Below are 25,294 nucleotides of genomic sequence, written 5' to 3'. Positions count from 1 at the left end.
GGAGCACGAACCACTTGCTCAGGGTGACGGAGCACAAACCACTCGCTTAGGGTGACGGAGCACGAACAACTCATTCTGAATGACGTGGCACGGTAAAAGCGTCTACAGGGAATGAACAATTTACTCAGAACAACGTAGCGCGGTACCGCTGTCAACAATGGGTGCTCGGCAAGTGGCTTGAGCACTCATGTAAGCACTCAAATTAAATTGTTGATAAGAAACAGTTGGCCAGGCTGTCGCTGCATACTATAAAGGATCTCTTTAACTTCAAAGCCCGTCTTCACCACGCACGCAGCAGTTCATGAAATAAAATGAATTCATCCACAAAAGAGTTGCAGCTTAATTCAGAACAACCCTGGAGACTTCTCAAAGTTCAATCGCCCAGGAAATAAACATCGCAGAAAATGTGCCATTTTGCCTGCTTGTGTCACGTAGTGCATCGGTTTGAGGTCCGCGCAAACATTATAACTTTATTTTAAAACATCCGTTTTTTAAAAAAACAGATTTGCTTTGATTCCCTGTAGAGCATTGTGAAACATCCGAGAATATAGACATAGATCTGGCACACGCTATGGATAAGCATTTCCTCTGGCGGACAGGTCGCAAGGTCTTGCAGTGAATGCATTAAATAATTTAGCTCAATGAAGCTGGTTCCTTCAAATAAACATTGCAGAAAATCCGCCATTTTGCCTGCTTGTCTGTGCACGTGTCACATGGTGCATTGGTTCGAGGTCCGTGCAAACGTTATAACTTTATTTTTAAAAGTCCGTTTTTCTTACCAGATTTGCTTCGCTTCCTTGTAGAGCACATCACGAAACATCCAAAAATATAGACATAGATCTGGCAGATGCTATGGATAGGCAGTCCCTTGGAGATGGTGCGTGAAGTCTAGCAGTGAATGCATTAAATCATAGAGCTCAATTGAAGCTGGTTAATTTTGTTTTGTTCCTAATTTTTTTTTGTTCACTCAATATAATTCTCCAAACAGTAGAAAAAGATAAGTATAATGCTTTGGAAATTTCACATTTTCTTGTGTATGTATGAAGGAGGGAACATGGCCTTGCTTGCTTAAAGTAAATAGGTATATCGGCTGAGTTATAAAACTCGTTATTTCTTTAAATTATCAGATTTTACAACAGATTTCGACACTTATTTAGTCTGGACGATATCCGATCCTAAAAAGCGAAATAATATTTCGATAATATACTTTAATTTTTCTGTGAGAGTACATCATGGAAAATCGTATCATATAATGCATGAAATCGCTCCAAGCTCCTTATTTGAAAACTATAGTGCTTACAAAAGCGATGTACACAACAATCCGTAGCTATAATGAACAGGCATTCGATACGAGTAAGGAAAGTGGGGGGAAAAGCTTTATCGTAAAGAAATCGTTGCGGCCTGTTCCAACTCATGACATGGTTGAGCAGGCCAAAAACACATGGTGGCTTCAGACCCCAGCGAAGTTACCCAGGAAACGCCTTCAGACCCAGAAAGCAAGGTGGCCAAGGATCGCCTGATGAAGGATATAATTAAATAATGCCATTAATTATCTTCAAAAGGGGTATTTTAATTAACCCAAACACCCAATTTTCACTTATGCACTTTAGTGTAGTAGATTGTAGAAAAATCGTGCAAATTATGATACAAGCATCAAATTTAGCATTTCTGTTCAGCAGGGCTTTCTGATCAAATCTGCCCGATTGACCATTTGAAAATCCAAATTTTGAAAAATTTGAAAAAAAAAAAACTTCAAAGAAATTGGAAGTCACAGCTGGCTGAAATTCTTGAAGTGCAAGTGAACATCCCAGACAGAGAACCAAGGGAGATGCAGTCATCATTGATGGCTCAGCACTTATCAATGCCCTACCTTCACGCACTTCAAAGATATTTGATGACTATGCTAAAGAAGACATCATCCCAAAGGTGGAATCCTATGGTGCCAGGTACGAGAGGGTGGACGTAGTGTTTGATGTGTACAAGAAGTCAAGTCAAGTCCGAGGCAAGGTCGAAAAGGGGGCAAGGAATCAGAAGAAGAGTGACAGGAACCAGTAAGACCCCAAGTCACTGGAGAAGCTTTCTTCAAGATGACAGCAACAAGACTGAGCTGTTTCACTTCCTTGCGGAAAAGATGTGTGAACCACAGACGACAAGCACAGTCATTGTCACAAAAGGAGAAGATGCCATTAGCAACACAAGGAAGTCACTGGATGCTGTGTGTCCATGTTGTCATGAAGAAACTGGCACTCGAATATTTGTACACACCAGGGATGCAACGACGGATGGTAGCAAGTCCATTATCATTAAGGCTAATGACACGGACGTACTAGTCATAGCAATATATGTACTGCCATCCTTACAGGAACTAGGTCTTGAGAACATTTGGATTGCCTTTGGCCAAGGAGCCAAGGCACGATGGATTCCAGTCCATGAGGTAGTTTCTGCAATACAGCCTGAGAAAGCTTGAGGGATCCCATACTTCCATGCGTTCACTGGATGTGACATCGTGTCTGCCTTCCGTGGTAAAGGGAAGAAAACTGCATGGCAGACTTAGAACGTCTTTGATGATGTTTCTGAAACATTCACCAATCTCAACCAGCATCCAACATTGATTCGTGATCTTGACTTTTTTGAAGTTTTTTTTTTTTTTCTTCAAATTTTTCAAAATTTGCATATTCAAATGGCCAATCAGGCAGATTTGATTAGAATCCCCTGGAGAACAAATGTGCCATATTTGATGCTTGTATCATCATTTGCACGATTCCTCTCAAAAATTGCTGTTATCTGCCCCACTACTTCCTTGGAGTTTTCTTTGTGTGCAAGTAAAGTTTCAGGCTGCTAGATTTCATAGTTTGGAAGTTATGGAGAAGACACACACACACACACACACACACACACACACACACACACACACACACACACACACACACACACACACACACACCGACTGACACACTGACATAGACACACACACACACACACGAAAGTGAATTAAAGTACAATAATTCATTTGTAGGGATTGGTAATAAATAAGAGAAGTGATGTAGTTGCTTATCTTTTCAGGCGCTTGTGCAGTTGCTGCATGGAGAAGGGAGGGAAAGCAGAAATCTTTCTGCATCAGCTCTTTCCATCTCCCTTGAAAAGTTGGTTGGAGTGCGACATGTTCTGGGCATCAAGAAATTAGGCCTCACTGATGCTCTGTTACAGAGGCTGGTTTTGTAAGTTCCACCTTGCTTGCTCATTTAATATATTGCCTTGTGTGCCTGGGTCAATTTCTGTTTTCTTAACTTTATTTTTAAAATCCGTATTTGACCATGTAAATTTCCCTGTGGTTGATGCTTTATAATGAGAACTAAATCCTGCCATTGTGAATTTTTTTGTGTGAACATCACAGAAGGGTAAAATGAAAGAAAATTAAAATACCAAGTTAAAAGGTTTAGGGTTTTCACCATGTGTGAGCTCTAAAATGAGCTATTTACATTCTTTATCTATCTATAATTCCAGCAATCTGTGTGTGTGTGTGAGTGTGACCGCTGTTTCTCGACAACCTCTGGTCCGATCTAATTGAAACTTGCCAGGTATATTGCTGGGGACCTGAGGATGTGCCTTTTCAAGGTTTGATATTAATCGGACAAGTGCTTCCCAAGTTATGGCCATTTATTTACCAAACCAATGGGAAGACACGTTGTTGCGTGGGCGTGGCCGATAGGGAAGGGAAGCTCAGCCGCGTTCCCCATTACGGGTTACAACGTACGGGCTTCCGGAGAGTGATGACTTCTTGTATTCAAATAATTTCTTGATTTATTGTGCGCATTTATGCATATTGCGAATTTATGCGCATTTATAGATAAACACAATGGCCCAAGTTATGATCGTTTTCATATTAGACGGTGTATAAATTTCGAGAACATCAGAGTGCTGGTATGCTCCGAACTAGGAAGTAAATTTTTTCTCTCTCTTCTCTTCTCTTTTTGTTTTTCCTTGCCACGACATTGCGAAAAGGTAAAATACGTTGGCCCTAATTGAATAATTGGGTATTAAAAATAAATTGCGAATAATCGTAACTGCGAATAATATCGAACTTCCGGGTCACGCACGTTCGGGCACGTGAGAGCGAAGAAACTGCCTGTGTGGTTTGTTTATTTATTATTATTATTATTTTTTTTTTTTTTTTTTACGGGCACGTACTAGTACTTTAAAAAAGAAGAAAGCAGGATAAGCAGGAAAGCATGAATCAACGTTTCAGGCAGCATGCTCCACCCATCCACAGGAGGAATTCCGTAACTGGAATGAATGAAAACAGCTTTTACAACAACTCCTCACCCTCCATTGGCTGATTATTGTGGGCTGCTGATTGGCTAATTATTGTGAGGTGCTGATTGGCTGTTGGATGCATGTTACCGATTGATCGGTACATTTTGTTTATCAGAGTCCAATGCCCTCAGTGCATTACAAGTTGTAGTTATAGGTGTGTAATAGGTGTAAAAAGTTATACAGTAGGTGTAAAGAGATAGATCAACAGCCAATCAGCACCTCACAATAATTAGCCAATCAGCACCCCACAATAATCAGCCAACGATGGGTGAGGAGTTGTTGTGAAAGCTGTTTTCATTCATTCTAGTTACTTCTTCCTGTTGATGGGTGGAGCATGTGGCCCGAAACATTGAGGCCCACTTTCTTTTTTACTTCGTAGTTAATTTTTTTTAAAGTATAAACAATGCAAACAGCTCATTTAAGAGCTCATACACGGTGAACACTCTTAACCTAACTTATCGTTGTTGTTCCACCATGAAAACTTTTAAACACTATTTAAAATACAAATACCTTTTGAGAAATTGCAAAATGCATTAAATAACCAAAATTTCCCAGTTTTGTGATTCAAAAATTGAAGCAACTTTTTTTTTTGTAAAGAGTCGAAACTCACGGAAGAGCTTGAACATAGAATGGATCAGAACGCAACAGAACAAAATGAACAGCAGAAGGAAGGGGAGGGGAGGGACACTACAGGACGATTAAGAGAAAAAACAAGTTTGAAGACGACGATGGTTCACGAGCGGTATTGTTTCAGAAGTCAAGGATGAGACAATGTGATAATTTTGATCAAGTTATAAAAATGATCAACATGATGTGGTACGGGTGACGGATTATTAGCTGCAAAATGTCGAAAACCCGGTTTCGTTCAACAACTTTCAAAATTTGACCTTTGCATAACCTTTAAAGGTCACAAAACAATGTTGTGACATTAAAATAAGGAAACGGGATACGTGCTATAGCTTATTGGAGTTAGTACGTCGAAGAAGGTCGAAAACCTGGTTTGATTCCCACAAATTTGAAAATTTGACCTTTGTGAACTCTAAAGGTCAAAGGTCAAGGATTATGACCTTTGGTGCAAAATTTCCTCTGGAACATTCCAGGAACAATATAACGTCATATAGGCTATATGGCATTTCGCACTCCTTGGATTAACCAGACTTTGATGAAATCAGCATAAAAACAAACTTGAAGGGGGCACCACGGGCAAGGTGTTTGAGATAGAGCAAAATGGTTTTGAGACTTTAGGTGGGGAATGACCTCAAGATTATGCATAAAAATATTGTCATCCAAGGTTTCAAAGTTTGGGCGGTCGTATGAGTTTTATGTCAAAATTCGCAATTTTCTAAGTTCGTGACCTTGTGACCTTGACCTTGGGACGAAAATGAAAAATCGAGTTCCGTGGAGCTATGCAGGTGCTATTGGGCTAACCAAATTTCGAAACCCCTGCCAGATTCGACAAACCCCTCGGAGAAGATGGATTTTTATGTCAAAATCGCAATTTATTAAGTTAGTGACCTTGTGACCTTGACCTTGGGACGAAAATGAAAAATCGAGCTCTGTGGGGCTATGCAGGTGTCATTGGGCTAACCAAATACCAAAACCACTGCCAGATTTGACAAACCCCTCGGAGAAGATCGATTTTTATGTCAAAATTGCAATTTTCTAAGTTTGTGACCTTGTGACCTTGACCTTGGGACGAAAATGAAAAATCGAGCTCCGTGGGGCTATGCAGGTGCCATTGGGCTAACCAAATACCGAAACGCTGCCACATTTGACAAACCCCCTAGGAGAAGATGCAAATTGAAATCGGCTACCCCCTAAAAATACAATTCGCAATTTTCTAAGTTCGTGACCTTGTGGCTTGACCTTGGGACGAAAATGAAAAATCGAGCTCTGTGGGGCTATGCAGGTGTCATTGGGCTAATCAAATACCGAAACCCCTGCCAGATTCGACAAACCCCTCGGAGAAGAAATTTTTTTATGTCAAAATTCGCAATTTTCTAAGTTCGTGACCTTGTGACCTTGACCTTGGGACGAAAATGAAAAATCGAGCTCCGTGGGGCTATGCAGGTGCCATTGGGCTAACCAAATACCGAAACCCCTGTCAGATTCGACAAACCCCCTCGGAGAAGATGCAAATTGAAATCGGCAAACCCCTAAAAACATGTTTTTTGGGCGTGGATCTGCCCATAATGGGGGCACCACGCCCATTTTCAGGAAAACACAACTAGATCATGATATAAACCTCCCACCAAAATTTTGTCAGCATCAGATCAAAACCCACGGAGCTATGCTCGGGACAGACATACAGACAGACCGACATACAGACAGACACACAACAATAACGAATATAGTGGTCACTTATTTTTTTTGTGAAAATATTTTTTTCGTGAACCAATAGAGAGAGGCTTTTAAGATAAAGGCGCTGTCACACCTTGACGATTTAGCCAGCTTATGCCGACTTATGAAAAATTAGTCTAAAACGCTGACACACGTCGAATACGTTATGGGTAAGTTTTGTATACGTTAAGAGCATGCAGAAAAACACTGCCATACGTCGTAGTACGCTGGCTTTCATCGTTTTACTTTGCGGTTTTCCTCAAATTTTAGCATGCTTGAAATTTTACGACGTATGCCAGCGTATGACTCACACGTTCCGCTACGCTGGCCATAAGTTGTAGGCACGTTATGCGATCGTTGACACATGTCGACACACGTTACTTGTAAGTTACTCATAAGTCGAAACACGTCGAGGTAATGTTTAGCGTACCCAAAACTTATTTATAACCTATGAGTAACGTGTTGTAGGCACGTTACACGATCGTTGCACACACGTCGAGGCACGTTATGCGATCGTTGACACACGTCGAGGCACGTTACTTGTAAGTTACTCATAAGTCAAACACATCGAGGTAATGCTTAGCGTACCCAAAACCTATTTCTAACTTCTGAGTAACGTGCTTTGAACCTATGTGTAACGTACCTCCAACGCACATTGACGTCTTCCGGACGACCACAGAACTTACTGAACGTGTTTCTAATTTACTGCTACCATATAATGGCATATTGGCAGCGTTTAAAAAAAAAAAAAACAACAATAACTTCCGATATTTCGTCACGTGCCGTTACGTCACGTCCGATTGCCTCTTCAGTTTGCTCATGTCTTATTCTTAGTTCCTCCTCTGTGAATATTTTCTGTTTGAGGATATTGTCACGTCGACGTCGAAACTTAAAAGCAAATGTCCGAATATATTTTAAAATTCGTGATAGACTAAAAAAAAAATAATAATAATAAAAAACAACAACTTCAGATATTTCGTCACGTGCCTTCACGGAACCAAGGAGAAAAAAGAAAATGTGCCTTGACGGAGAAAATAAGTTTCGGGTATGCTAAACATTACCTCGACGTGTTTCGACTTACAAGGAACTTGTGTCGACATGTGTCAACGATCACATATCGTGCCTACAACTTATTCCCAGCTTAGCCGAACGTGTGAGCCATACGGCAAGTACGTCGTAAAAGTTTCAGCATGCTTGAAATTTCACGATGTACGAGATGTACCACAAAATATGACAGCACTAGCTGAAACCCCGTCACAGACGGATTCCGTTCATTCAGCCACCCTCACCAGCTCACCCACCTCGAGGGACATGGACTGGACAGGGTGTGCTTGCCCCATTTCCCCCTCCCCACCTTCAATCTGCTTGCCCCCGTCCAAAAATGTAATTACCGCAGCCCCGCCTCTTCACTCCCCGCCCCCCGTCTCTTGATTCCCCACCCCACTTGCCCCTGGGCCCCCACCCCCCGTCCCCCCCCTCACACTCAACTCCGCCTCATTCAACCCAGCCCCCGCCCCATTTTCCCCTGTCTCCCGCTTTCAATTTGCTTACCTTTGCCCAAAAATTTGCTCACCTTGCCCCCCGCCTCTTCACTCCTCGCCCCCATCTCAACGAAAAGTGTTTATTCTGCTTCAGCGTTAAAAGTTGACGATTGCCACTATGCACTATGCACTCTTACAGGTACGAAGTTTCTTTCAGTCCAGGTCGCAGTACCGAGAAAAACATGACGCGACCACTAGGAGGAGCACAAAATTGGTCCTTCAGTGTTAATAGAAAGATAGATAGATAGAAGATACAGTAGACGCCACTTTATAAATCCACGGTTATAAAATCCAGCCGCTGATTGTGACCAAAATGAGTTGGAACGGAATTTTACATCAAGAAATCCGCCGTTTAATAAATCCACCTGCTTGGCACGTGTGGGTCTCAACCTAAGCTTGATGTAGTATGCGCTTCCGCAGAGTGAAAAAAACAACAACAACAATAACAACAGCAACTGGTGACTGACTTCGAATCCCGCCGCCGCTCGAATCCCTCCGACCCCGAATCCCAATAGCCAAGGGAAAAAAGCAACGACCAACCCGAGCCGATGCCAACAGCGGCAGAGATGCGGACTGCACTCACCAAATTGGACAGGGGACTGCAGCTCTCAGGTTTTGCCCATTCCGATTTCCACCACGTGACTGATTCAATAAAGGAACATTTGCGCAAAACCTTCCCTCCCAAGCAAGCGACCTTAGAGAGATTCTTTTGAACAATCCCCTTGTCACCGTTTGATAAATCAATGTTTTTGTAGCATAAAGCAGTGTTTAACGACATTCGCTTTTTGTCTTATCTATCCAGTCGGTGGCTGAAAATAGGTTCTCCGCTTAATAAATCCAGCCGGTTAATAAATCCAAACGGCGTGGTCCCATCGTGGATTTATAAAGCGGCGTCCACTGTACAATGTTTCTTGTTACATTTTTTGTGTCAAATTCACATTCTGAGGTAGTCACCATGTGCAGAAGAGGATTTTACATTGCAGACGCTATTTTCGAGGAGTGGAATTATATAAGTAATTACACCTCTCAGCAGTAATGTTCTGACGACGGACGTAATGGCGTCAGCGAATAACCGATGATGTCATTACGTCCTGACGCCTCTCAGCGGTGACGTCACACGTCGCCATGTAAACGAATGTAAAACGAAAAGTGTTTATTCTGCTTCAGAGTTGAAGTTTGACTATTGCCACTATGTGCGATGCACTCTTACAGGTACCATGTTTCTTTCAGTCCAGGTCACAGGACCAAAAAAAACGCGACGCGACCGCGAGGAGGAGCACAAAATTGGTCCTTCAGTATTAATATATAGATACTTCATCATTTTTCAGCGTGCTCTTAACGTATACACAACTTACCCATTACGTATTCGACGTGTGTCAGCTTGGTTCGGCAAATTTTTCATAGGTCGGCATACGCTGGCTAAATCGTCAAGGTGTGACTGCGTGGTTGACACTTCCAATTTTCAGGCGGTTATGATTTAAATCGGCGTGTAGCAGGTTTTTAACAGGCTACGCCACGAGTTCGTCGGTGATACGTGCAGCGCACTGTGCCTAAGTTACACTATCGTTGGGCATAGGTTGTGAACGCCGACAACACGCTAAGCATTCGTTGGTATAAGTTATCTATAAGACAACGAAACGTTCTGTGCCCGTTACTAATGTATTATGCATACGACCAACACGTTATGAATACGACCAAAACTTAAAAAAACACCAAAATTTCAGCGTTCGCCAACGTTTTACATACATTTTTATACGTTGCCATTGCTGGCTAAATCGTCAAGGTGTGACAGCGCCTTAAGTGAGAGACTTTGAAGATAGAGACTAGAAAACAAAGCAAGGGAGAATGAGGACGAGTGGAGGACATTGAGGATGGACAAGATGGATACAGAAGCAAAAAACTCAGGAAGGAAAATAGGAAATCTGGAAAGAGGTGGGCTTCAGGAGAGTTTGTGGGGGTGGAAAGTTCATGGTTTTGGATTGGGGATGATCTGAGATGGTGGTGAACAGCTGTCTTGAAGACCTGAAGGGCAGAATGAGATTGAAGAGAATGTGAAAGTTGGTTACACTGGTGGGAGAAAAGAGCAACGAAGAAGTGGAGGTGAGCAGTGATGCTGGATTTTGGGAGTTTCACCAGACGGGGGTTATTGGCAGACCTTGTGCGCACTGCAGAAACCTGGGAGAGAGGTGGGGGTGCGGGGTGGGGGGGGGGAGAAAGACCAGAAATAGAGGTGGTAGAAGACAGAGTGACCACTGACCTGTCTGTAATGGCAAAGTGACAGGTCCATAGATGCAGCTTCATCAGAGGAGATTCAAATGATCGAGAAGGCCTTGCTTTCCACCATATCAAGCTGATAAAGGTGTGAGGCAGGGGTGCCAGTCCAGAGGAGAAAGTAGTACTCCATTAAGCTGCTGATGAAGGCCTTGTAAGTGGATAACAGTTCAGGTGGGCCAAGGAAAGTATTTGCACGATAGAGGATGCCCATTCGGCGATTGGCTTTGTCGGTGTCGTTTGTCCAAGAAAGATCCCAGTCGAGCACAGCACATATTGAGGGAGGTAAAGTATCAGTTGGTAACATTTCCTGCCCGTTCAGTATTGATCGGTAATTTGGACCGCACACAACAATCTGAGGTCATGTTGACTTCAATTTGAAGACTAGACCTTTACTTTTTTAACAAAGTCAGCGAGGCTGCAGATTTTTAAGCTTATACTGTTTGTTACTTCCATCAGTGATGGGTTGTTGGAGTTAAAAGTTTGCTAATACATCACGTGGATCACTTTCCCATGTTATTGTGAAAATTCAATGAATACAATGATATGTTGGGCATTCAAAATTCCTCCTCTTGCTGTTGCACAAGTTTTGTCACTTCCATTCGTGAGATTTTTTTTGCATGGTGATGAAATACCGTATTGTCCAGTGTATAAACCGTGGCCATGTATTAACCGCAACCCTGTTTTTACCCTCAAAAAATAAAATAAAATCAACTTTTCTGGTGTGTTAATCGCACCCATGTTTATCACCCCCAAAAGATGAATACATTGATCATTTTATTTTCTGATCAAAATCAAAACACCTTTGTACGTTAATTTTGTACAGAGGTATCAACATGCTAACTCCCATGTCTGCTTAATTTCATCAAACAGTCTTATTCTCATTTTGAAGAAGTTGGAGAGAGAGAGAGAGAGAGAGAGAGAGAGAGAGAGAGAGAGAGAGAGAGAGAGAGAGAGAGAGAGAGAGAGAGAGAGAGATAGAGAGATAGAGAGATAGAGAGATAGAGAGATAGAGAGATAGAGAGATAGAGAGATATAGAGATATAGAGATATAGAGATATAGAGATATAGAGATATAGAGATATAGAGATATAGAGATATAGAGATATAGAGATATAGAGATATAGAGATATAGAGATATAGAGATATAGAGATATAGAGATATAGAGATATAGAGATATAGAGATATAGAGATATATTGAGATTTTTTTTTGTTACAAGAAAAAGGATTCATACTGGTATCATACATATTTCTTGTGGATTTGTGGCCCTGAAAAGGGCCGTTTGGGTTTGATGAAGCTTTTCAGCTAAACTCGAGGAAATCCTCAATGCTTTCTTCGTCGAAGACGGCACGTAACTCCTCGTCCGAATCAAGGGAGAGCAAGTCCCCGTCGTCGTCACCATCATTTGCAGCCTCCTCCTCACAGATGATGTCGTCCTCTGTTCCGTCCATGTTGTTGGAGATGCACTATTTCAGAAATGCTCGCTTGATGATGTCCGACAATATCTCCTCCCACACCTTGATGATCCAGCCACAGATAATCAGAAGGTCGATCTTTCTCATCCTCTCGATGAACGCCGGCAGTCTCACAGTCACCGTATTGCTCAGCCAATGTAGCGACGGGAGTAATGGTGAAAGTTCAACCAAGATGCATGTTGCCAATACTCCTTGGAATCTGGGTCGAAAATCCCAGCGGGAACCACGTCATGAAATGTTGATCTTCAACTGATGAAAATACCAAGTCTGGGAAATAGGAAAGTTCATCTGTGGTGATTCCACCAAGATGCAGCCAATGTTCCTCGAAACCTGGGTCGAATACAAAGGTCTGCGAAGTAAGAAAGTTCGTCTGGGCGACGCAAGTAATCCGCAGGAAGCAAGTTAGGAAACGCTGATAGAAACGAGGGAAAACAAAGAGAACCAAAGGAAGTCAAAAGAACTGAGCAGCACTGGTACAGTACTTCTTAAAGCTTCACCGTCCCAGGTGGCTCCTCGCTCTCGTAAGATTGTTCTTCTTCCTTTTAAATCCATTCCCTGCCCTTGTATGGAAAGGTCCTCGGGGTTGATTGGTTGTTCCTAGTTTTAAACCACACCCCGATATCCAGCATTTCCTAGCATAGCATCAGCATGTAAGGGACAAGCTCGGTGGATCTAATTCTGCCTGCATCGGATGTTCATGTAGAAAATGATGCATGTTAAAAGATAGTCACTACTTCGTTGTGCAGCGCCTGAAGTTGGAATAGAGAGGGGCGGTGTGCAATATTTATAATAGCCCAAACAGCTCCTGCAGCTCCCTCCCTCCACTCCCCCCCCAAACCCCTCCCCAGCATGATTAATAGTAAATATAATCATTTAAAACTTACTCTGTGCATTCACAAGCCCCAGATATGTCCCATGTTATTTTCCAGTGTATAAAACAACAAGGTCAAAGTCCTTCCCATTGGTGTTCAGAAGCACCTATCCAGATACACAGTCCATTCACTAGTAGCGATCCGTCAGTGGTTTGTGTAGCACACGCCCGTCCACTCGGGCCTTGCACTGACCCACATGGTCAGGACTTTACAGTATGAGCAGGTGCCCGTTTGGTGAGCTGCGAAATTTCTCCAAGTCTTTTGTTGTGCAGAGGCATAGCCCTTTCTTTCAGGTACTTTTCCATGTATTTTCAGCTTCTTTTCAAAGCTTTGTGAGCCATTTAATGTTACAATCTTTATCTCACACACATGATATACTGTTGCGAATTCGCGCCCGCCGGCGTGCGATCGGCCGCTCGACTTGAATGGCGGCACGTCGCCCACCGGAACGGACAATTCTGTCGTGACCCTCTCGGAACAACGCCGGGAGCTAGTCACGGGTGGGGGTTTAACCCCACCACGACCGTGCCAATTGCCCACCCGCGCAGGATAGGGTTGCTCGCCAAATTCGATCTACCTCAGTACCTGCGCGAATGGTCGACCGGGCGATCGTACCTCACCGCAGACCGACTCCGGACACGAACCGCTTAAGCGGTCCGTTCCGTGCTATCGGGATAACCGAGCGGTGTAATCGTCGGCCTCGATGGTTCCGATTAATTATCGGGCATTTTAAGCCCACTACGAACCCTTTTTCGTGAAGCAGGATGGAGGGTCAATAAAGAAAAGACGAAGCGAAACGGGAAAACAGTTCACACAATGCACATTTATTACGCAACACACGGAGAGCACACATATGCAGCCAAACAGTCAGAATGCACCTATATCAGGAAAACAAAAGAAACAACGACGCAGAGTTACAACCGAATACGCGTACACATGGCACCGCTTACACAGTTCTACTTTACAAGACACGGCACCAACCCACATTTACTCAAAAGCAAAGGAAAGAAGCCACCCTCATAGACAAGGGGGCAGACGGGCCTGTAGGCCAATATGTGCGCGGGACCTGAAGGAGCGGCCAGGTCCGCGAGACCGGGTGGGTCCTACCCGCGTCCTCGTGGCGCGTTGGCGGACGAGCCGCAGATGTGGACGCGTGGCTGTGCCCCGACTCCGTGCTCCTTCGCGGGTTTCGTTGGCACGACGTTTGGAGTGGGGTGGGAACGGGGCCCCCTTGGTTGCACTATCTCAGCGCGGGGGAAAAGGGGGAATTGTTTATGCTCTGGGGGAGGGAGAATGGCTGGCTGGCTTAGGTCCCGCGACGAGCGATCTCCCACCGCGACCTCGTCGCCGACCGCCGTCCTTCTCGCCTCAGACCCGAGCTCCTTGGCCTCTTCCCCCAACTCTCCTACGCCAACTGCAGAACCCAACTCGGAGCCTTCGCCACCCGACTCCACTCTCTGCCACACTCCGCCGCTGCCACACTCCGCCCGATGACTCTCTTACCAAAACTCTCTCTCTCTCTCTCTCTCTGCCAAAACTCTCTGCCCCGAAACTCTCTGCCAAAACTCTCTGCCACGATTCGCCTTGCGCTCGGCATTTTATAGGCCGGCAGGAGAAACTATATGCAAATTTCTGGATCAGGATGAGCTCGGGGGCGGAGCCACGCTCACCCATTGGACGGAGGAAAAGTGGGCGTGAACCTCCCCTGATCCTAGAATTTGCATATTTCGATTTCACACGGACGTGCCTGGAGGCGGGGCCAAGCCGCTCCGCGCTTGCTGATTGGACGGATCAGAAGTGGGCGTGTAGCATTCTTGATCCGAATTCTTCCTCGGAAAGGCCGCTATTTGCTCTCGTGGCTCGGTGCGTATTTTGAACGAGCCCAAGACAGCCCGACGCTCAGTGTTCACAGGTGGTGCGGAAATGGGCGTAGAAGGAGAGAGGTGAGGGTGGTGGAGGGTTTATCGGTGGTTGTTTGATGGTTATGGCTGTTGATTCAAAATAAAGATAGAACAGAAAAACGCCTAACTCAAAGCGTCACAGCCCGACTGAATCGCATAAATTCCCTCTAAACAACGGGTTTGGGGCTAACTACACATGTACTTAGAGTTATCTCACCTACGGGACCTGAATGGTGGTTTGCGAATTTCCACAGCCGTAACAATACATTCGGCTGCCCTGATGACCCCAGTTTCCTAGCATTTCTGAGTATGTGTGCCAATCATTCTGGGACACATTGCGTTATTTTGAAAGTCCGTAGTGGTCAATACTTCAATTATAGATGTCAGCTTTTATTCTTCAGGATTATTTTAATTTTATTTTCTCCTTTGAATGCTATGACACAATCAACCAGGGTGAGTGCTGTTTTATGAATGTTTGATTCTTTTTTTCTTTTCTTTTTTTTTAAACTTTTAATTGTTTTAAAATTTGTTTTTCCACATGTATGATAGCTTCTGCTTCTTTCTTCGATCCCCATTGTCATATCTGCTTTATTTTATACCAGCACCACCTGTTAATGAATCTGCTGTCCCTTCAAAACCTTGCTAGTAATTTACACACTGATGTGAAAGAAGAGTTGATTACTGAAAACACCCTGACCTCCCATTTTTCGTTTCCTTATTTTAACTGTAATAATGTCAGATATTCTTGTATTCCTGTTTACAAAAGGTGTTACCCTTCCTTCCCCTTGGTGCTTCGCCTTCATCATCCTCCTCTTGGACCCATGACTTCATGGGCCCCCATTATATATAGTGTTACGGTTGTGGAAATTCACAGCACACCATTCAGGTTCCCCAAAGATCAGTTGTGTCGATAAGTGTGTGTTCAGATTATATTTCCCCACCGATGAAAAATGGGATTTATTCGTGAACCGGGCTTTGCATCTTTGAGTTAGCCATTATTCTTTTTCTATCTTTATTTTAAAACAAACAACATCTCCTCACCATCATCTCCACAAACAACAAGTCCTCACCATCATCTCCACAAAACAACATCTCCACAAACAACAACATTTCAACAAACAAACAACATCTCCTCACCATCATCTCCACGGCGCTGCCATCTTTTCACTAGCAACGGCATCCCCAACAAACAGCATCTCCACGGACAAGCACGATGGCTTCCTCGGCGGCGGCGGGGTGATTTCAAACACGGCCGCGTTGTGAGAGTGATCTCAAACACGTCCGTGCATGACGGCAAAACGGATCAAAACGATGAAAGGGGCGGAGCCAGCCGGGGGTGAAGGGTCGAAGGTGAAACACCAAGCGCCCCCCCCCCCGAACCCGATAAAAGGCTGGGCTGAAACGCCGAGGTGGAGAGTTGGGCTGGGCCGTTACAGTCCAGAGAGTTGAGCCTCCAGTGGAGTGTGGAGTCCAGTTCAGAGGAGTCGGTGTGGAGAGTGCCAGAGTTGGTCGGAGTTGATTGAGTTACAGCCGGAGAGAAGTCGCCAGCCAGCTACATAACGATCCGGGCGATGCTGAGGAGTGAACGGGCTCTTAAAGAGCATCAACTCAAAAAGAGCAAGGCCCGTTCGCTCCTTTGAAGCGTCGTCGGCCAGGCCCCTATCGACCAGGCCGGACTGCTAGGCCCTGGACCAACCAAGCCGCCGTTACCACAGCTGCCGCTTGGACCACAGGGACATACGGAGGGTCGCCGACGAAAAGACCATCGAGTCGCCTCAAGGGTGACGAAGGTAACCTGCGCGGCCTCGCGGAGCTCCTTCGGTCATCCCAGCTCTGAGGAACATTAAAGGCTTACGAGCCCAATTCTCTTCTTTCTTTTCTGGGGTTTTTGCATTGAAGTCTGTGGTGCCTTGTCCTGAAATAGTGAACTGAATAAGTGCATGGTAAATAGATAACAGCTGTAGGTCTTTTTGCTCGTGTCTTGTCCCCTATTTCCATTCACTGCTTATGTGCCTGCATTGCAAATAAATGTCCCCTTTGTTTGAATATTCACCTGCTCGTTGCGTCCCTTCCTCCATTGAACTGCCGTAATTGCGTTCGGAATATTAGTGGGTTTTTAACACCGATAAGATAATCAGGTCCGACGGGGCTTGATGATATAAAACCGCTCGGCAATCGCAAACGGAACGAGCTGCTTAAAGCGGCTCGTTTTCGTGCAGGCTCCGTTGAGGTGTAAATCCCTGGCATTTCTGTCTGCGCGAATAATTCGGTACATCTACAATTCAGCGATCAACCCTGTAGCGCGTGGACAGAAAAGTTGGCTGATCTATGGTGTGGTTAACAACACCCGTAGCTGGGTTTCGGCGTTGATCCGAAAAGCTGCGACTGGATTGCCATGTTCGGTGGGGGCGTGTGGCCGCAAATTAGCTGAAGGCGGTCAGGTCGCCCGCACGCCGAACGGGTGAAAATCCACAACAATATATATGTATATATGTATGTATGTATATATGTATATGTGTATATATATATACATATATATATATATATATATATATATATATATATATATATATATATGTACATATTAGCAGAGTACCCACCCAACAGGCGATCTTGTAACAAGCATGCAACACGTTCTTCTGATGCATACCTTTATTTGGGTGGCGTATCGGCAACTGACAGCTGTGTCGACAAAAAACCCCCATGTTATGTGCATAAATGAAAAACATACCTACTGTTTTAATTCAAAACACCTCACTGCATTGGAAAATGTGGGGACTGGAATACTGCACTGTAAATGGTGGAGACTTGTAATACCCTCCCCCACCTGGAGGTGGCACTACACGATACACATTTACATAGAGAATTCGCCCTTCCCCCAAGACCACTGGCAAAGATGAAAACACCTCTCTCCACTAATTGGGATGCTGATCCTATGTAAGCTGATCCTAAGCAAGTCTGGATGTAATCGGCCCATAACTGAAGGAGTGGCATGACAAACACACAAACTAACAAACACCGGTCTGTGAATTTTCGTAAGGATACTCGTGTAATGCCCATCAAAAATGATGGGGCCAAAAGCACTCCCCCATCACCACCATCACAGCACAGTTGTTAAAGAATATGGAGAACTCACAGGATTGTGGATTTACTTTTGTTTCATAAAGAAAAGAGTGATCATTTTAGAAATACATTTATTATCAAAGTGATCACGGAATTTCAAATTAGTGAGTAAAATTAGTCACCCGTATATATTTTTACTGCAAAGAAAAATTAATAACGTCCCACCTTTAGCGTTATAGTTGTGAAAACAACCAGAATGATCATGCAATCAACCCAAATTCAGTTGCATGCAGTAAAAGTTTTGGACAGCATAAATCCACCTTTGTCAAGTGGAAACAAAATGGTGAATGGTGCCGACAATGATATTGCACGTGCTCCCTTTCAGTGACAAACACGACGTCACTTTCGTGAATGTGAGGTCATTTCTTCCTTGACAGAGAAATAAATGCAATATGGTATATCATTTTTTTTTTAGCCGCATCTCGCAAAAGGGAGCGTTCTTCTTCTTCTTCCTCCTCCTCCTCCTCCTCCTCCTCCTCCTCCTCCTCCTCCTCCTCCTCCTCCTCCTCCTCCTCCTCCTCCTCCTCCTCCTCCTCCTCCTCCTCCTCCTCCTCCTCCTCCTCCTCCTCCTCCTCCTCCTCCTCCTCCTCCTCCTCCTCCTCCTCCTCCTCCTCCTCCTCCTCCTCCTCCTCCTCCTCCTCCTCCTCCTCCTCCTCCTCCTCCTCCTCCTCCTCCTCCTCCTCCTCCTCCTCCTCCTCCTCCTCCTCCTCCTCCTCCTCCTCCTCCTCCTCCTCCTCCTCCTCCTCCTCCGACAAAACCTTTAGGACTCTGCTCTTTTATATACAGGATCCGGATCTCCTTAAATACTAAACACCTGTACACATCCTCGCATTGAGGGTGCCTTTTGAGAGCGTCTATCATGAACTTTTAAATATATTCGGACATTTGCTTTTAAGTTTCGAAAAGTTCACGTTACTATTTAAAGATTATTCCATTTAATATATTGTAATTTCGTAAATACACTATTTTATCGTCATGAACGAAGATCGTCCATGACGGACGTGACGTGACAGCACGTGACGAAATATCGGAAGTTGTTGTTGTTGGTTTTTATCCCCCGCCGCGTGGCGGAAGGGGGATATTGTTGTCACCCAGGGCGTCCGGCTGTCCGTCCGTCCGGGCATCAGCATTTATAGCTGTGAGTGCGATAACTCATAAACTGTTCGCCATATCGATTTGAAATTTGGGTCACACATGAACCACCTGAAAAGGAAGAACCCCTATTGATTTTGGGCGTGGCCAGATCCAAGATGGCCGACTGGGGCGGCCATCTTGGAAAAAAATGTTTTTTCGCCATATCGATTTGAAATTTGGGTCACACATGTACCACCTGAAAAGGAAGAACCCTATTGATTTTGGGCGTGGCCGGATCCAAGATGGCCGACTGGGGCGGCGTCAGCATTTATAGCTGTGAGTGTGATAACTCATAAACTGTTCGCCATATCGATTTGAAATTTGGGTCACACATGTACCATCTGAAAAGGAAGAACCCTATTGATTTTGGGCGTGGCCGGATCCAAGATGGCCGACTGGGGCGGCCATCTTGAAAAAAACGTTTTTTGTAATAAATGGAAAACCGCTTATCTGATTTCAATTATTTTTGGTTCCTACGTTCCTCACCCCTGGGGAACTTTTTTGAGATGATGACAAAATGGTGTCTTGTTTCCAATTCACCTCCCTCATTATCTGGAATATGTATGACCTTTTTCATTCAATGGCAGGGGATTCCCCATCTCTGATGGTATATTTTATTATTATTTATTTATTTATTTTTATTCTTCTTCCTCTTCTTGTTCTTCTTCTGGTGAAGACAAAAACTTTAGGATGCGGCTCTTGGACACATTTGTCCTTGTTTTTTAATCCCTTCTACTGTACTTTGTTATACTCCATCAACCCCTTCACCTACACTTCAGCAGCCTTTCCTTTACTTACTCTTACCTTCACCAGCTTTCATCCTGATTCCCAACCCTCTTTTTTATTGCTTTAAAATTTTATTTTTCAGGGTCTAAGGCTCATGGAAATATTGTCACACAAATCATGTGCACACATGCAGACAAGGATGTTAGACAACACTGTACTGGACTTTTTTTTAAAACACCCAACAATATTTCCATGTTTTTGAAAAAAAACACACTGGGTGCTGTTGCTGGTGATGCCATCTTGTGATATCACATAACTTTGCCCTTTTTAGATTTAATATATTTGTAAGACTGAATAATTTTACCCCATAAATGCGAATAACTTGGCTTATTTTTTTTTTCCATATTCATATTTTGTTATGATACTGGTTTACATTGTCTAGCCTAATATTAGGCTGTTGGTTGCAGTTGATATTCCTGTTCTGCCTGCAGAAGCTGCTTTGAGCATCTGCTGGTTCTATCAGACCCAGACAATGTGACAATGAGTAACGAAGCACAAAATTTTTGTTCACACATCAAGGTACCTCTTCTTTATTTGTCTCTTTCTCAATCTTACCTTTTCCAAAAATTGCCAATGTTCTCACAGGCCCAACCGCATTCTTACCTTCACTCTTCCTCTTTAATTTCCTTCTTCTCGGTGTATTGAAATAAAATTTCAGTTGGAAGTTATTTCTTTTCCCCTTTCTGTTGGTCATCCCAAATCTCACTTTGCCTATTTCATTGCCACTGACTGACCTATTTGATTGATACATTATTCCACATCATCCCCATCCTCTTCAATGCACTTTGTCCAGAGGTCAACATATCCTTTCTGAAGTGTCCTGAGTGCAATGAACCCAGCACAGAGGCCTTCCCTCTGTGCAAAGTGTCAATGCAGTAGGCATGGCTGTGGTAACCTCTTCAGCAGATGCAAAAAGTCTTCCCTGAGCTTTTTTCATTTTGGGTAATAAGTGGAAGTCACATGGCATGAATCCAATGATTATTGTTGGTGAGAGGTCTCGCATTCTTGGTATTACATGCCATGATTTTGATTGCTGAAACAAAACAGAGTGTGAGAAACTTAATTTTACCAAACTTGTCAATAAATGATGAGACAGTGTAAAGAATGTTGGGATCATCTAGACCTTTTAGGTAAACAGATACAAATGTGTTGATGGAACCTTTTGAATGGAGCTCATATACATTTTTTATTTTTCTTGTTCAGGATATGCAGCTTGACCTCAGGCACCACCGACAGAACATTTTGTTGACTGACAAGGATCAGGTCTAACATTTCGGTCACTGAGTGATCTGCAACAACAACTATGCAGATTATGTTCCCCAGAGACTAATGTATCCTCAACGGAGGAGAGGTGTCTTCACAGGGAATTACCATGAACCACCACCCAGAAGGGGCTGTGTCCAATGATCACATTTATTTGCACAAGTTCACATTCACACCAGTACTTTGGAAAGGAAAAGAGGGTGGGGTTTTGTGTCGCATGTAGTCTACAAGACCATGTGAGGGCATTTAAAGATTGTTGGAACAATATTATGAACAATAGTTGAGACGTAACTTTTTATTGTTCAAAGGAGTATCCCTTGACTTCCGTATAATCACTCCATTTGACCTTAAAACTGTCTATGCCAATAAAATATAAAATTTAAGATTGCTCCTTCAGTCACATCTCAGTTGCTTTAAGCAGTTCTTCATCGGTGACTTGATAGGCATGCAGGAGGGCCTTCAAATGTCGAAACGGGTAATACGCAGGGATGTGTTCAGGCTGTATAAGGGATGTTCCAGCTTCTCAAAGCTACAGTTACAAATGTCATTCTTTATAATATGGGTCCTGCATACATGCATGTTGTAAAGAACAAGCATACCTTTGGATAGCATCCCTTGGTGTTTGTTCTCTATGGCCTGCCACAATTTTTTGCCTGAGGCTGACTCTCCTGTTAGTGTAGTTTTGAGAGGCATATAGTCAATCAGCAGGATTCTCTTGGTATCCCAAAAATCTGAGGCCATGATCTTGACTGCTGAAGGTTAATTAATATGAGTTCTCTTACAAGGAACTTCAATGTTAAAGGAGGCCATTAGGCCCATCAAGCCTTCATAGTTGTTGCCAACAACCTGTCCATGCTGGTTAATTTTTAAATACAGAATGTCAAGCAAAGAATCAGTACATACTATTTTTAATGTCTTTGGTATGACTCAGACAGAGTTTGAACCGCTGACCTGCCAGACTCGGAGTGGACACTTTCACCATTATGCCAACAACTCTGGTTGAGTGCAAAATTTCCTAGGTGGTGGTGATCCTTTCTGCCTCCATTACAAGGATGCTAAGTCTTTTTTAGTTTGAGTATCCCATTGTTGAATCCACGTTTCGTCGCCAATTAGGAAATAAGTCGTCCACATCTGAATTTAACGGTTCAAGAAGCTCGTGACATGATGCCAGTAACTGCTCTTGATCTCAAGTGCTGAAGTTTCAAGGAGCCATCATGCTGAGACCATGGATAATATGCCCACGTATCCATGTATCATGGTGAAAAATTTGGTGACCTTAACGTGGCAATCCTCCATGATTAATTCCTCTGCCTGGGTAGCAGATCGTGAGTCTGTCGCATATGTTGGCCTTCCTGATTTGGGGTCATCTTCAAGGGACTTATGTCCACGCTTATGAAAGACAGCCACCCATGTGGCTACTGGAGAATATGAGGGTGCATTGTTACCATGGCCATCATGTGGTTGCTCAGTATTTATTTTGGAGCTGGAACCTTAATGGAGGACACCGCTGACACTCAGATTCTAAATTTTTTAAGATGCATAATAGGATGGTGTGACAAATTTTGGATTTTACTCTGAAACAACAAACAGTCAGATTAATGAAATTCTGTAACAACCAATGTCAGATAAGCTCACATGAAAGTATGTCATGAGAGAGGAAAAAAACCTTGCCTCAAAGATGCCAACGAATATCTCACTCCTAGAACCACTTTAATACACCTCATCTCAGTTTGATAATGCCAGCGTGGCTCTCTCACTGACAGCAGACACGTGTTGTTCATACTACAAGTCCCCTCCCCAACCCCATTACATCCTTCAGTAGTATAGTAGGACCCGGGCACATGTGGTCTACATCGTACCTGTTAAAGGTTACTCAGTGACTGAAACGTAAGGCCTGAGCCTTGGCGGTAGACCAACCTTTCTTGGTTTGTGGTGCCTGCAGCTATCCATCGTAGTCTGAACATGACCTTTTCTGAATTGCTCTCATTCCTTCTTCGATGCAAATGTTTACTTATTTATCTGTTCAGCCTTCACTGATTTTTATCATCTACTTCATTTTCTGCAGCATTGCCATGATCATCTTGCAAGCATGGATGACACGTCTTTGGCACCTCTTGCCATGGTTGCTCAAGAGATGGGTGGCTGGAAACACCATACTTTTCAGCTTCTCCTGAAGGGAATGACATTAGAAAAAGGTAGGAAACATTCTCAGTTTCCATACCTCGTCCAATAAAATTGATATCAATGTGTTTTGAAGCTTGAATTGTATAGTTTGGGGGGGGGGAGGTGAGGGGAAAGGGATAATCCCCACAAACCTTACAAAAACAATTTACAAATGAGATATCTAAGTTATCAAAGCAATTGCCAAGAGTAATCCTCCCCTGGCACAGGATCCAATGATGGCCATATTCCTTTTTGACCGCCATATGACCTTTACCTTCACCATTTAGGGAAAGAGTGTAAATTAAGAAAATGTGTCCTCATCTACAATCTATCCATAAAACTCAACATCATGAAAATCAGAGGAAAATTATTCAAGACGTGATCAAAAAGGTATTTTTAGTTAATTACGTCACAATCTGAAAAAAGTTGGTCAGGGACACTAATCAAATATCAAGTATACAACTTCAGTACAGATGTGTGATAAAAGAATATCTTGGAAGGCCAAGCGGTCTGAGGCTCCATCCATCCATTGGGACCATACTCTGTACAGAGCATCGGTGCTGCCGAAGCAGTCTCCTTGGCAAGTGGGTACAATCCTGGACCGGTCGCCACTCCGACACAGTGTGAAACTCCTCATTGGCAAAATTGAGTGATGACAAAAAACACTTTTTTTCTCAGACCACCATTTCACCTTGACCTTCAACCCGTAGGAGTATGGTGTAAATTAAACATAAATGTTCCTTGCTTGAGGCTATCTCGAGACGGCAATATCGTTCTGATCGGATGAACCTTAGTCAAGTTATGGTGTAAATGTTAAATTGTCTATAATTAGGTCATGACCTTAATTAGGTCAAGGTCAAAAAATAGTCACCCCGCAAACTTTTTATTCTTATTATTTTATTTTTATTCTCAAAATTTCATTGTGAAAGTCCCAGCTGGATCTGAGATACAGCTCGGAATATTTGGCATTGAAAAAGGAATAAATAAAAACCTAAATGGTGGTTTTAGGATGCATTGGGGTCTAAAACTCTGAGATACCATTAAATACTGGGGGCACCAATTGTAAACACAAACCCGACAACAGGTATAAGCCTTCCTCTGTCCTATAGGCTGATTCTTAATAATATGCTGAGATGTTATAAGAAGTACTCTGCTCTATTGCTTTCTCTTTTTTTTTTGGATATAGAAATCTCAGCAAAGGAGGAGCTAAATAACAAGGCATTCGGTTCACAGATTACCATAGTATCAAGGGGGAATAGAAAGACAAAGACATGTGTATGAGTGGCTATGTGGGGTGGTAGCACTGGGAATGTGGGGGACAGAGAGGTGAAGAGAGCAAGGGAGTAAGGAGTGTTGTTGGCTGAAGTATAAGGTGATGATGGGCAGCACTCTTGATGAATTGGAGGGAGGGGGGCATAAGACAACATACAAGGATTTGGTTCCACAGACAAGAGAATGGATGGATGAAACAATAGAGGTGAGTGTTCAGCTTAGAATTGGAGAAGACAACAAGGTGTGGGATTCGGGAAGAATGTGTGCAATCTTGGAGATGATGGGCGGGGGGGGGGGTGTTGGGAGCAAGGCCAGAAGTGAGGTGATATAAAAATGGTCGCTCATCTTGGTAGACGAGTAGCAGACGTTAGAATTCTGCCTCCTGCCGAGAGATACAAATGAAACGGAGCACCTTAGACTTGATCATCTCAGAAGGCAGTGGAGGCAAATTAAGAAAATAACTCAGCAAGCCAAAAGAGTATGAGGACATGGCTAAGAAAATTAAACATAATAACAAGGCATTCTTTTAGTATGTAAGGGGTAAAGAACAGGTTCGGACCAGTGTTGGCCCATTGAGGAATAGCACCGGAAGAGTGGTTCGTGATGAAAGTGAGATGGCAGGCTTATTAAACAGGTATTTTTCTTCAACTTGTACACAAGAACAGTCAGGGGAATTTCCAATAGCTGAGAGTATCTATCAAGGAGGTGAGGAAGGGCTTTTACAGAAGATCCAGGTTGGAGTGGAGGAAGTAAAGGAACAGCTAGGTAATCTAAGAGTAGATCAGGCTCTGGGTCCAGATTATATGCACCTGAGAGTAAGTATTGAGAGAAGTGGCT

At 43.5% G+C, this 25,294-nt stretch overlaps 1 protein-coding gene across 2 annotated transcripts in view; it reads left to right on the top strand.

Annotated features, from left to right (window-relative positions):
- Positions 1-25,294, top strand: part of LOC147015555 (uncharacterized) — an 81,818-nt gene that overhangs the window by 12,257 nt on the left and 44,267 nt on the right. Inside the window, exons 2-4 of one of the 2 annotated variants that reach the window (XM_085850404.1) lie at positions 3,064-3,218; positions 20,191-20,278; positions 23,088-23,217. In XM_085850404.1, coding sequence (XP_085706530.1) covers positions 3,064-3,218; positions 20,191-20,278; positions 23,088-23,217 — 373 coding nt within the window. Of the gene's footprint in view, positions 1-3,063; positions 3,219-20,190; positions 20,279-23,085; positions 23,218-25,294 lie in introns of those variants that run through there. The other variant, XM_085850405.1, reaches the window with a different exon arrangement.

Source organism: Eptatretus burgeri, chromosome 12 (assembly GCF_056783735.1).
Source record: "Eptatretus burgeri isolate ZD-2024b chromosome 12, Ebu_testis_v1, whole genome shotgun sequence".
Classification (NCBI taxonomy): Eukaryota; Metazoa; Chordata; class Myxini; order Myxiniformes; family Myxinidae; genus Eptatretus; species Eptatretus burgeri.
Note: the sequence above shows the minus strand (reverse complement) of the source record. Positions and strands in the feature narration are given on the sequence as shown.